Here is a 14,014-nt window from a genome sequence, read left to right on the forward strand (position 1 = left end):
CAGACACACACTTTACAGTCTTAAATGTGCAAAATTATTATTTTTAAGAACATATCTAGGCTAAGATTCTGGCCAAGATACTTCACAACTCCTTGATGCTTGATAAAGGTGTTGGAAACTCATTTTGGTCAAAAAGCATTTAAATTCAAGCAAGAAACTTGTTGAGATGCTGCATGTTGGCACTTTTGTGATGACATTATTAATGTGGTGGCTGATGAAAGGCAAAACGGATCATTTTAAAGCCATACCTTCTACATGCCTTATTGTTTCACATAGGCATTTTCTTCTTTATTAAATAACTGGTGTGACGAGGCCGAAATGATAAACGTCATGCATGTTCACGGTTGGACTTGAGCCCAGCATGTTGTTGAGATGACCTTCACATGTCCAGTGTGGGTTGAGCAGGTGAGGGTGAAGGTGCCGTGTGTGTGGTGGCGTAAATAAGAGGCGACTGCGGACACTTAAAATCCAACCTCAGCAGTTAATGAGCGAACGTTTGATGTGTTTTAATGTTGTTGTTTTTTTTCTTTTCAGAAACCCTGGAGACCTCGCCGCTGACTACAGCCCAGATAAGATATGGTGAGAGATTAAAACACACACACACACACACACACACACACACACACACACACACACACACACACACACACACACACACACACACACACACACTCTCTCTCTGTAATCCTCTATATTTTGGAAATAAATTGCAACCTGAAATCCTCCATCAGTGTTGCTATGTCAGCAGTTCTGGCTTCAGACAGTTTACTTTTTAATAAGTACTTTGAGTTGTTGATCCCTGGAAATCAAAGCCGTCTGTGTTACTGACCAGACTGTAATTAGCTTTATTGATTTTTACTTGTCAATCATTCCATCAGCAGTTTGTTCTGTGAAGTCTGAACCTCAGTTCAATAACTGACCTCCCAGTCAGTTTAAAGCTGACGTTTATATTGATTGATAAACTACGGAAGCGTGACGGCATTCAGTTAATTAAGTTAATTGGGGCGTTATAATTCTCTTGTTTTTTTTGTTTTTTCTAAATGTTTTTAAGTAATGTAATGCAGCTTTTACTTGTCATACCGGACACAGGAAATAAAAGCACCGACTAAAATAGAGGAAATACTTTATTATCCCATAAGCTGTGTATAAAAGAAGATCAGAACAAGTGAGCCGCAGCATTGAACAAACCCTCTTTTCTTAGCCACACTCGCAGTGGATGTATGGCAGCACATTTAAACAACAAGGCAATTCAAAGTGCACCAAGATTCGAATAGGACTAACAGTTATTTGAGGGCCCCTTCAAATAAGTTCCTTTCACAAATAAGAAAAGAAGTAATTAAAATACATTTTGGTGTGTTTAATTTATTAATTTACTTGTCAAGTTGATGAATGTGCTCTGTGCAGGACAAAAAGACAAACTTTAATTTTAAATTTCAGATTATCTGTTCATCCTTCCAGTGTTGTTTATTTGCTTCTCTCTCTGTTTTTGATTGCAGTTTTGTTCCACAACGCCCTCCCCTTTGTTGGATTTGGTTTCCTTGATAATGCCATCATGATTGCAGCAGTAAGTGGATTTCGTTACGAAGTGACGAAGTTTAATTTGACTGGAATTACTTATCCTCCTTTGTGGTGACACTGAGTCTGGATGAACACCTCACCTTATTATTTTCTCTTCTCCAGGGAACACAGATTGAGCTCTCTATCGGAGTCACTCTGGGGATCTCCACCATGGCGGGTAAGAACATGTAGAGAAACACACCAGGCAGTCTTTTTGTTGGCTAATTCTCCATTCCATTTATAATTAATCGATTAGTTGATCAACAGAGAATCAAGCATCAACAGTCCTGATTGGATATATTTTTTAAAAATTAACATACACTGGTTTCATCTTCTCTAATATAATGATACACATGTTGACTCTCAGCTTGTAGCAAATGTTCATTTAAAGATAGTGTTACCTTGAATTTAGCGGAGAGTTAACGGGTGGTGCTCCCGTAGGTGGGATATCATATTGCCTACGCCATGTTTTTAACGGGGGAAAATGTTCGGGGGTTCGCCTACTTCGGCCATTCTGCACACAGGTCACAAATATCAAATTTCTTGATATTACCTGATTTTTCTTGGATTACTTGAAACTGGTAACCAGCCCATGCCTTGATGGGACGTGTGTAACACCTGGATGAGAGCTTAATACGTCACTGCCCCCCTCAAAGGTTATTCCCCACTGTTTGTCATCATGACTCTTTGCCACTGGCATAATAAATCCAAAGCTTTGTGTGGAGCCGGATGTATTCACAGATGTGTTTTGTACTAAACACTATTGTTGGCAAAGGAGGGACGGGCAGTTCTTTCATTGCTGGTGATATTGAGTTTGACTGAGTGAGGGCGTGCGAGAGGAGTTGGAGCGTCCTCCTGGCTCTGATTAGTGGTTTTGAGCTGGGAGCGCTGGATTCTTGCCAATGGCATTAGGAGCTACCAGGAGGTACCAGATTCTTTTAACAGATTATTTGTCTCATGTACTACTGTCAGGATATAGTGACAGTTTCAGCAAATATGACGTTATTTTTTTTATAAAAATTACCTACTGCTGCTTTAACACACATTATTGTTGTTGTTATTTCATTCATATTTCTGCAGGTGACTACATCATATTTTAAAGCTTACTTTCTCTGGTTCCAGCCTCTTAAATGTAAGGAATTGCTGCCATTGTTTTTTATATTTGTAAACTGAATATCTTTTGGGTTTTGGGACTGTTGGTGTTGAGATGTCTTCTTGGACTGGAAATTTATATTGGGCATTTTCACCATTTGGTAACATTTTTATAGACTAAATGGTAAATCAAGATAATAATGGATAATGACACAGCTGTAGACTTATTACACCTGTATGTCAGTTAATTCCCCCCGAAATATTTATTTGAATCCAAAACGTTTTAGTTTGTGAACGGTGGTCGTTAATTTTTTTTTTGGAATTGGCACAATAAAAATTCCAACTAGCTAATTATATTATAACCGATTATTGAACCGCCTGCTGATAGTTGTGAAAATATCTGTTGTTTTACTAAAATATTACCTCCACAATTCATCAATCAAGGTAATTTTTTTGCAGTTCTGAGTTTAAGATCAAACTTGATTCGTGGACAGAAATCCCATTTTTCTTGAGAAAAGAGTGATATGAGAGCAGTATACTCTCAGGAAGTAATCCTTTTTAAAATAGGGGAAACCCTTCAACCCACACAGCAGCAAATTTATTAGTTTCATAGTTTGGGCTTCACACCAGAAACAAACACCTTCTTCTATCCTTCGTCCAACAGGAGGTGGTGTGGGCATCCTTTATAAAAGATCTTATCACCACGCCATAAAGGTGTTATTGCTTTTATTCAGGCTGCCACTAAGTCACACGGTACATGTAGTGTCTGAAAGCGATGCCACCACTTCCATCATGAAAGACTTTTGTTACTTATAGCCATTAACGCCACTAGTTGTTTACTGAAATAAAACTCGCAGCTCATCAGTTGTCCTCGTTGTTGTTGCAGTTCTTTGCAAAACAGCCCGTCTGTCGTCACGGCTGCCGTTCTGGGTCTCAGTTGTGGTCTTTCTTGCGCTGTGAAAACCATACAGGAGCTGGAGCTCGCCTTCCCTAGATTATTCTGTTTCCATGGATACTTGGCTCCAGTTTCCTCTGCAAAGTGCAAATCAGAGGCTGGAGACGGGCTCTAGATCAGTGGTTCTGCTCTGGCGCGTTTATCCATCCAGGCGCTGCGTTATATTTGTTTCATCATCATTCATCCTCCAGGGATGCTCAGCTAGTTTGCTGATTCCATATATTTATTTTGAGTTTAAGGGGAGACCTTTCTCAGCGTTTATTGCTGACTCCTATTTCATCTCGCTGCACTTCACTGTCACACGCAATCAATGTCAGAGCTGCTGCTGAAATGAGGCATGATTGTACCGCTGCCTTATCTTAGCTGTGTTATGCTGTTTTATGAAGGAAGCTCAGAAGAAGATATCCATCTGGAGTTTTTGTTCCCGCGGGAAACACTGTGTATTCGGCTTCAAGCATCGCCGCTTTTAATGCCTCCAGAGATTCGCTGAAGGCAAAACAAACACATCTTAACACCTTTTTAGAGTTTAAATCGCCGTGAACAAATCTTCTTTCTACCACATTGTCAGCAATCCCGTGTGAAAATCCATCCACAGCCTGAATTATTAATAGCTGCCAAGTATTGTTGATGGAGTACATTAACGGGAAATGTTATGAAGCTCCTTTTGCTGACAGTAAAACCATGAAGGCAGATGGAGAAAGAAGCTGAGTAGTCTTGGTGGTTTTCCAAAGGGGCTCTGTAATCTGTTAAAAAAGAAAAACTTTCACACCTTCTCTCACTCCTACTGACTCTCATCTTTTATTTTGCTGCTTTGCTCTATTGTTTGGACTCCCCTCTCTTTTTGAATATACAGAGAGGAATGTGGGCCACTTGGCACTGTGTGCAGTTTATATATTTTCACGGATTTGTTCTGGTTGTCATGTGTGGGTGAGCTTAAGTTTTTCACAAATGGGGGCATGGTGGAGGGACGACACAGGCCCTGATGATGGGTTACAGCCTTAACACGAGCCACTTATTAGTCCCATTACATTTTAATCTCAATCATCTATATTTGGACACTTATCTGGGTCCAGCATGCAGAGACAACAAGGTAGCCCAGGGATATTTATATCCGGCCGTGTCCTCCAGCTCTTCCTGGGGAATCCTGAGGCTTTCCAAAATGAGTAATACCACCATCTTGTTCTGGTTCTTCCTCGAGGTCCCCTTCCAGCTGGATGTTGCCTTGAAAACCTGTCAAGGGAGGCATCCTTATCAGATGTCTGAACCACTTCACCGGGATCCTTTCACTGAGCTCATTTTGGGATGTCTAAGCTACTCAGAAGTGACAGTATGCTTGAAATGAACTAGTCTGAAGGCTCAAGTGTTTTTATGGTTGTGAAAAATGAGAGGCTGTCACAAAGAGGGGCGAGATGTGATATGTTTAAATGGGTATAGCAGTGCGTTGTTGTGTACGCACGTACAGTGATGGAAGCAATTGCGTTAAAAATGAGCGCCTGAGCGAGACGTTTGAAGCTTTGCTGACTTTCTCATTTCAACACACCTGCTCAATCGCTGCATGAATTGGGCGTGAAATGAATGCCAGAATTGTTGGTTTGGGAAAGTTGCAGAAATTATTAAAGGCCAGCCCATTTCCGACATCAGAAAGGTGGCAGGGGGACTCTTGACTGTGAACTTAAATCTGTCCCAGATAAGAAATCAACATGCCAAGCTGCAGAGTTCCTTCAGGGGGTTTGGTCACAAAAATCCCAGAGGAACATTAAATTGATCGACAGAAGATTGTTGTAAAAGATTGTCTGTCTGTGATTCAGTTTGAATTAAACCTCAAGATTGTGATATGAGGACAATTTCAGGTTTACCAGAGATAGGAAGAGAGTTCCCTTAGGCCTCGAAGATCCCAGATAACTTTTGAAATCTGATAATGAATGGATGAAGTATTTTCTTTACCCTTGCCTTGGCTCTCTCAGGAAAGAGAAAGAGAGAGCTACAGTTTTAAAACCACATTATTTCACCCCAAAACATGGAACACTTAAAAGTCAGGAAACTCCTTCATTAAATGTAATGCATTTTTTTTTTTTTTTTTTCTGTGTGTGTGTTTCATCAGAGAACGGTAGAAATCAAAGTGTTTCCCTCTTTGTGTTTTTGCAGCTGCGGCTCTGGGGAACCTGGTTTCAGACTTGGCAGGTCTCGGGTAAGCAGCTTCACAAACTGTTTGAGGATTCATTTTTATTTTGAGGCAGACTTGTGAAGCCTATTGAAGACGTTGCAGGTTAAAACAGCTCAAGGTGCAGCCTGCTGAGTTTTTAAATTAAAATCCTGAATTAATGACCTGAGGATTCTTTTTCTTTTTTTTTTCTCCTTGTAGTTTAAAAGGAAGTCATAAACTGCTTTTACTTTTCCTGTCTTATAGCCCCTATTATTTAATTCCCAGGCTTTTTCACATGAATTCAATTGTACTATATTTTGGTGTGAGTGTGTGTGTGTGTGTGTGTGTGTGTGTGTGTGTGTGTGTGTGTGTGTGTGTGTGTGTGTGTGTGTGTGTGTTTGAGTGCTTTGTCCTTCTATCTTCAACCTGGAGACATTTTTGTTAATGATTAGTTTTTGATTAGGAAGGTTAGATGGAACAAACACACATAAACACAGGAATATGTTTGCTTTATCTTTACATACTTATGAGAACCAGTTGGAGTTTTAGACCTTTGGTGTGAGACACGTTTTTTAAAAGTAATGTACTTTTTATAATTAAGTTAAGGATTAGGATATCATTAAATTTAAGAGATGGGATCGTTAAAAAATGTCCATATAAAGTGTGTGTGTGTGTGTGTGTAGTCTTGCAGGTTATGTGGAGGCTCTGGCTTCCAAACTGGGGATGCAGGTTCCAGATCTGACGCCCAAACAGGTGGACATGTGGCAGACCAGGCTCAGCTCTCACATGGTGAGGTTTTGATATTTATATGAATTATTTTGGTGCATTTTATGCGGTTTTAATTGTATAACCAACCGTAGCAAGTTGACATATGGGAATGAAAATAAGAGATAAAATTTTATTTATGTGAAATATGTAATATCTCCAGTAGCAAGTTAACACCAAGCAGCATTCAGCAGTAGGGGGCGGGATGACACTATAGGAAACTGGAGCAGGAAAGAAAGGCTTCTGTTGGTGGAGGAGGCACATCAGAGAAAATATATAAAAAAAAATGAGAATCCACAGAAGAGGCATGGAAAGAAATTGCCGACATCAGCTGTCTGCAAAAAAGTGGAAGATTTAATCTTATCTGGAGATAACAGCTTAAAAGGAAGCAGCAGCTGAAGAGCCAAAACTACACTTTTGTGAAATGTACGTTTTGCCTCAGAAATCATAATATGGCTATATTTTTACCTTTATTTTAAAATATTTACCAGAAGGTGTGTGTCTCCTCTGTATGCCTGCCATGTGGGACCCTAACAGGCTACTATTTACCAACTTAACGGACTCCGGGCTCTCCTAATTCAAAGTATTTTTAAGTCCAAATGAAATATAATAAGTATGTTTTATTCCAGAGTTTGTGAGTAGAATAACAAGTGAAGGATTTTTACTTTCATCACAATAGTATGATTTCTTCTTCTCCTGCAGGGTAAAGCCATCGGGGTGTCCATCGGCTGTATTTTGGGGATGTTCCCGCTGTTTTTTCTGGGCGACGACGACGAGAAGGAGAAAGAAGCACAACCCTGCAGTGACAAAGAATCGCCTTCTTCCTAACGAGCCACTACAGCTTCACAACAATCACACCTACAGACTGGATACTGCTGATGTCAACTTGAAAGTATTTACAGTTGGGTGTTTCTCTCTGTGCTCCTGCTCAGGCAACGTTCCTACTTCTTTTAGTCTCTAAAGCAGTTTGTGTTAACTTTACTGTCTTATAATGATATTTAGCTCCATCACAACTTTAGCACTTTTAAGCTTCTTTTGATGCACCTTCAGGACATACCGTCTGTTAGTTCCGTATATCGATTTTAATGGGAGGTCTCACTCTTAAAATTTTGACGAGGGATGGGTGCTGTAAGGATCTTATCGTCATCGATTCTTCATATTAATCTTAACCTCTTTCTGGACTTCATTATTGACCTGTTTGATAGATTGTTGGTTATTTAAAGCTGAACAGCAGCTGCTTTGGCAACAACTGACAAGTAAGATTCTCTGAAGTAATTTGCTTTCGAGACATCATTATTAGGGGACATGTTTCCTGATGAGGGATGGTGTAATGATGACATTAGGTGGGTGGTGTAAGTAGAGAAAAGTCATAAAGTGAGCACCGCAATATGTGTTTATTTATATGGATGCACTTTAAAGTGGTGGTATTATGCTCATTTTTAGGTTCAAAATTGTATGTAGGGCTTGTACCTGAACAGGTTTACGTGGTTTAATTTTCAAAAAACACAATATTCTTTTTCATACTGCACATTGCTGCAGCTCCTCTTTTCACCCTGTGTTGAAGGCTTCGTTTTAGCTAAGGAGTGATGCATCTTGTCTCTAAATGATCTTTGTTAGGCGTTGCACATGCGCAGTTCCTAGTTGAGGACTACTAGCCAATCAGAAGCAGAGAAGGGTGTGAGTGAGAAGCCCGTAAACAGCTCAGATTTAGCTGAAGGCTACATGTTGCCGACCAGCTTGGCAACATGGACTGGAGCGAGAGTGTCAGAGCGGTGAGTTATTAATCTGTAACAAAAGTATCTTTCATCCGTAAAGTTTTAACTGAGCTCTGTCTCTACATCACAGGAACAACTTTATGTCCACTGACTGCCTGGAGGGTAGATAGTGTTTGGAGGGAGAGGAGAGCTGTGTGCTGCAGCTCGCTGTTTTTCCACCGGCGTTTTTGAGGGCGTGTCGGAGTAGCGGCTTGGCGAGCGTTGTGAAGCGCATATAGCTTTCATCCCTGTGACGTCACAGCTGGACTACAAACGAGCTGTTTTCAGGCAGTTCAGAGTTTTCTGTGGGAGATGGGAACTCCCTTTGGGCTTTTTCACTTTGCAAACATATTACATGCACAAAAGAGGTATATAACTCAATAAAGGAGAGGGGAAAAGCCAAAAAGCATCAAACCACTTCTTTAACACTGAGGTGCATCATGCTAAATGCGCTGGTGTTAGCACAAGAGCACATTTACCATCCACCTTTAAAACTGACAAAAAAAATCATTATGCATAGTAAAGCTGTAATGAAAATAAGAGAGACCACTTTGTTCTAACAGTTTTAAACAAACAGCAGTCAGACAAGTGTAAAACTCTACGAACTAATTAGTCAAGTTAATCTGTAAAGCTATAAATATCAGTTGAGTTCACACAATGCGTAAATCTCCCCGTATTTAACGGCATACCGATGTTTTAAAATCTGGCGTCTGTGGCGATATTCCCTCGCTTGGCAGCGATTGGTTTGCCAGGGCTGAAGGGGGAGCAGCCTTAGTGACAGAAGCATTCGGTCCCTCTCTCTTTGGCGGCTGCCTTCCAGTGTGGCTGTTCAGAACCGCAGTCACTTTTGATTTCCAGCGTGATCTGACGCATTCTGCTCCAGCATCTGAATCGGTATCACGGGAGAACTGCTGGATGGGTACAACCCTAACGAAGGCATAACCTAACTGGTGCTTTTGCCACTCTTATTTTCTCAATTTTGCAAATCTGACTGCATGTTTTGATCATCTTTTCCAGTCCTGGGCATTGATAAGAAGAATCGATGGTGTTGACGCTAAACTCTTCTTGCACAGCACAAATGCCTGTTGTGAACGCTGCCTGAGTAACTCCCAGGATGGGAAGTGCTCACCTGTCTAAACACCAACAGCTGGGGTTCTGTTTCTCCCTCTTTCAAACATCAGCTTCAGCTGCTGATTGCAAACGGGTATTAGACATCCTCTTCTTTCCCACAGAGGAGGTGTGAGTCCAAAAATCCATTTGCTAAATTCACTTGTTAACCAGCCAAGTTCCAGGTGAGATAGGTGATTGTTTCCCATCCTGAGAATGAAAACACAAACTGTACATACTTGACCGACTGTTTAGGTAGTTGGAACACTATTTCACATGTTTGATAGATTGTCTGTCTTTTTTTTTCTTTTCTTTTTCAAACTCAAGTTAATTGACAGAACTTCACATGGGTTTTATTTGGTTATTTTTCTTTGGCAGATACTTTATACATTTGAAGACTTCATCCAAAACACTATTTGTTCATTTTGGGTTAAAAAACAACAAATGTTTCTCATTACTTCAGCAGAAACTGAGCAGACCTTTGAGAGGCACATACAAAGTCACTGCACTTGAGGTATTGACATTTAGGGTCTAGTGGATCGTTAAACTTTAACCAAAAAATACCCCCCAAAAAAACTAAAATAAATAACAATAAATGTAAATACAAAGAAAAGAAACAGTGCCCACTGCTACCTCGATGGGAATAGTGTAGGTGTTTTGCATGAAGAACCGATGTAGCTCTGTAATCAGACTATTTATTTCCATATCGGATGTTTTTTTTAATATGCAGGAAGGCCTTAATGAAGGAAGCACTCACTGGTAAGGAATTGCATTTTGGGATTTTCAGTTTCGGGCTTTACACTGATGTTTGCTTTCCAAGGTCTTTCCATATCTTTGTTTTTGTGTCTGCACCATCTTTTTCTTTTCTTTTTTTTTACTTCTTTCTTTCTCACAGAGCCTTGACTTGGATCCCAGCCGTCTGTGTAATTAGTTTTTTAGCTTGAATTTCATCAGATTCGAAGCTCCAGATGGTCTGGATTTGCCACATACGAACATGCAGTCCAAAACCGTTTACACCATGACAAGTATTATTCATTATCCAGCATATATTCAAGGTGCTTCTTGTAATTTATTTTGAATCCATTTGATCCTTTTCTCTGCTGCATCCGAAGTCACCCCCTATTTAGTAGTGTCTAAATTAGTGCTGCAGCTACTATTTTCAATGTTAACTAATATGTGGATACACTTTATAGTTAATCAGTTGTTTCTCCTATAAAAACAAAAGGTAATCTGAATATTTCAACTTAGATAATGATAGAAAATGGTAATTCGTCACATTTAAGAAACTGGAACTTGAGAATATTTTCCATGTTTGATTTTAAAAAGTTATTTTCCTGATTGATTAAATGTTTCAGTACTACATTTTACAACATAAGCCCCTTTTCCACTGCATGGTACCAGCTCCACTCGCCTTTTTTTGGTTTTCCATTGTGGAAAGATTGTACCTGCTACCAGGTACTTTTTTTTTTTCGTATCACGAGGTTCCAAGCGAGCTGAGGCGATATTAAAAAAAACACAGTCAGCAGACTGCCGATTGGTCAGAGAGAATAATCACTGTGTCATCATTGCGCACGCCGGTCAGAAGCCAGCAACAGAACGTTTTATATTTTACAATTTTCGTACGTTATTTCTTCATTAAATCAACCTCCGAGAAGTTTTGAGGTGAGAAATCAGCTTTGTAGATTTCGAATATTGACAGTTTTACGAGAAGTGATGGCGGAACAAAAATGTGCTCGCAGAGCCCTCTGGTCCCGCCGTCACACAGACCGCTGCAGCAACAACGGCAGAGGAAAACACAGCTGCAAGGTTTTCATACCGCTTATCTGTCTTTACATTGTGAGGAATGTTCAAGCGTTTTAGGTTGTAGTGTCGAGGCTAGTTGAGCTGGCACTGGTAAAGGAAAAATGGCTATAGGGCTCTTAAAATTTCCCACAATGCAACGAAAAATAGTATTTATGACTACACTACTACTCACCATAGAGTCGGGATGAACAATATATTATTGGTTGAGAAGATTAACTTATAGTTAATATTCTGATAATGGAGGTTTCATACGTAGCCTTTTTACGATTTATACCTGAAACATGTTTTATCAGTAGGGAGACAGAGACTGCCGCTAATCAGCCTACATATATAAAGAATTAAATAAATTAAGGTTATGTTGTTGCACACAAGTTTACAATAATTAAATCTATCGTTTACTCGATGTACAATGAAAGTTCTCTGAACATTGATGTTGGGAAATAAACTGCTCAATATTAAAAGCTAGCTGCTTGTCCTCTTCACATCTCTGCAATTAAGAAGTTATATATCAGTTATTATCATATCAGCTCTGAAAGTCCACGTCAGTTAACTATAGCCATCATATAGCAACCAACAAACATGATCACTCCAGTAATCCTCTCCAGCAGATCCACAGGTCAGATAATGTATGGAAGGATAACGGATGCCTTGAAAAGTTTATAAACTCCCAGAACTTTATTTGCTGGAAAGGGGTGAAATGTTCATCTTTAGAGAGATGGGGACACTGAGCTGAGCTCTAAGCACAAATCGTACCACATCCTCAAATCAAAAGGAATTAAAGGCTTCAGGAGGAGAAAAGGTTGTAAACAGACAAAACCTCCGAGTTCAGACTCGCTGGTGACAGAAATGTTTGAATATTATTTAAGGAGTGTTTGGACTCAGCTGCAGAAGATATTTGGGTTTATTTGACTATCTCTAAAAACCTCAAAGGAATTTCTTTTTTTTTTTCTCATAAGAAGAGAGATTTCTTATGTTAATTAGAATGAGAACAATGGGCAATATGTGGTCAATGTATTAATGAGTAACTAATTAAGTAATAAATGATGTTTTAAGGATGCTGTTTGTTACTGTGGACAACCTGGACTTGGTTTTTGTATCATCTCATTTTTTACATCATGTTTTGTGTGTGTTATTTTTAAAGAGGATGAAGGTTTTCTTCATGGCTGTGTAGTGAGCAGATATTTATTTGTTTTTATTTCTCTCTACTCTTTGATATTTTGCAATTTTTTTTTCACAAGAAGAAAGGCCTTGAAGCATCTAAACAAAAGTATGTAATCTCATTAAGTCTCAGTTAAAGGAATGCTGTGTTGTGCTGCCATCTTGTGGACAATCCTAAACAGCAGCAGCTGTTGACCACCGATGTCTGTGCATGTATGTATGCGCTCTAAATCTGGTGGTGAAGGATTGAATATACAGTATGTATGCATTTTGCAAAATGTGCAATTTAAAATGAGATAATAAATGTGGGGAGTGTTTACCTCTACCGCTGTACTCTGAAGCTCTTTTTGTCTTCTCATTCCAGTCACTCCTGATTGAGGAAGGCTGAGGTTGTTCTGAGCAGCTCTAAGGTCAGATTGTGTGCGTCTGGATCTTACAGTCCCAAACCACTACTCAACTACACGGCCTTGTTCAATACAAAAGGTGTCTTAAAGGCTCTGAAAACAGATTCTTCTCAATCAGGCTGTGACTTTGAATGATGGCATCTAACATGAACACACTACTTTCTGCCGAAGTAAGAAATCTGTGCACCAATCAAGATTTGGCAACATTGGAATTGGAAACTTTTATTTGGTTTGTAATTAGTCCAAACCAAACTCATACAGTCCTGATGAGTTTTTACTAGAGGTTAGGGGTTTGTTTTATAATATGACATAGAAAAAAATACTGTGGAAATATTAATTACAGTGGGTACGGAAAGTATTCAGACCCCTTTAAATTTTTCACTCTTTGTTTCATTGCAGCCATTTTCCAAAAATCAAAAAAGTTCATTTTATTTCTCAGTAATGTACACTCAGCACCCCATCTTGACAGAAAAAAACAGAAATGTAGAAATTTTTGCAAATTTATTAAAAAAGAAGTATTCAGACCCTTTGCCGTGACACTCATATTTAACTCAGGTGCTGTCTATTTCTTCTGATCATCCTTGAGATGGTTCTACACCTTCATTTGAGTCCAGCTGTGTTTGATTATACTGATTGGACTTGATTAGGAAAGCCACACACCTGTCTATATAAGACCTTACAGCTCACAGTGCATGTCAGAGCAAATGAGAATCATGAGGTCAAAGGAACTGCCTGAAGAGCTCAGAGACAGAATTGTGGCAAGGCACAGATCTGGCCACGGTTACAAAAAAATTTCTGCTGCACTTAAGGTTCCTAAGAGCACAGCGACCTCCATAATCCTCAAATGGAAGACGTTTGGGACGACCAGAACCCTTCCTAGAGCTGGCCGTCCGGCCAAAGCTATCGGGGGAGAAGAGCCTTGGTGAGAGAGGTAAAGAAGAACCCAAAGGTCACTGTGGCTGAGCTCCAGAGATGCAGTCGGGAGATGGGAGAAAGTTGTAGTAAGTCAACCATCACTGCAGCAATCCACCAGTCGGGGCTTTATGGCAGAGTGGCCCGACGGAAGCCTCTCCTCAGTGCAAGACACATGAAAGCCCGCATGGAGTTTGCTAAAAAACACCTGAAGGACTCCAAGATGGTGATAAATAAGATCCTCTGGTCTGATGAGACCAAGATAGAACTTTTTGGCCTTAATTCTAAGCGGTATGTGTGGAGAAAACCAGGCACTGCTCATCACCTGTCCAATACAGTCTCAACAGTGAAGCATGGTGGTGGC

The 14,014-nt window shown here is 39.8% G+C and overlaps 1 protein-coding gene across 1 annotated transcript; it reads left to right on the top strand.

The window, feature by feature from the left end:
* The first annotated feature begins 509 nt into the window (after positions 1–509).
* On the top strand, positions 510–8,352 carry LOC123966142 (transmembrane protein 65-like). Its single transcript, XM_046042355.1, has 6 exons — positions 510–579; positions 1,497–1,564; positions 1,681–1,735; positions 5,750–5,792; positions 6,431–6,536; positions 7,215–8,352. The coding sequence occupies exons 1-6, from the start codon at positions 510–512 to the stop codon at positions 7,338–7,340; spliced, it is 468 nt and encodes a 155-aa protein (XP_045898311.1). The 3' UTR covers positions 7,341–8,352.
* Positions 8,353–14,014: the final 5,662 nt, after the last annotated feature.

The sequence above is a fragment of the Micropterus dolomieu genome, unplaced genomic scaffold (genome assembly GCF_021292245.1).
Source record: "Micropterus dolomieu isolate WLL.071019.BEF.003 ecotype Adirondacks unplaced genomic scaffold, ASM2129224v1 contig_12776, whole genome shotgun sequence".
Classification (NCBI taxonomy): Eukaryota; Metazoa; Chordata; class Actinopteri; order Centrarchiformes; family Centrarchidae; genus Micropterus; species Micropterus dolomieu.

What these genes read in the sequence shown, in the direction of transcription:
- LOC123966142 (XM_046042355.1), top strand. Translation starts at nt 510, where the DNA reads ATGTTGTTGTTTTTTTTCTTTTCAGAAACCCTGGAGACCTCGCCGCTG. An exon ending in TACAGCCCAGATAAGATATG is followed by an intron (nt 580 to 1,496) that starts GTGAGAGATTAA and finishes TTTTGATTGCAG; the next exon opens with TTTTGTTCCACAACGCCCTC. An exon ending in GGGGATCTCCACCATGGCGG is followed by an intron (nt 1,736 to 5,749) that starts GTAAGAACATGT and finishes GTGTTTTTGCAG; the next exon opens with CTGCGGCTCTGGGGAACCTG.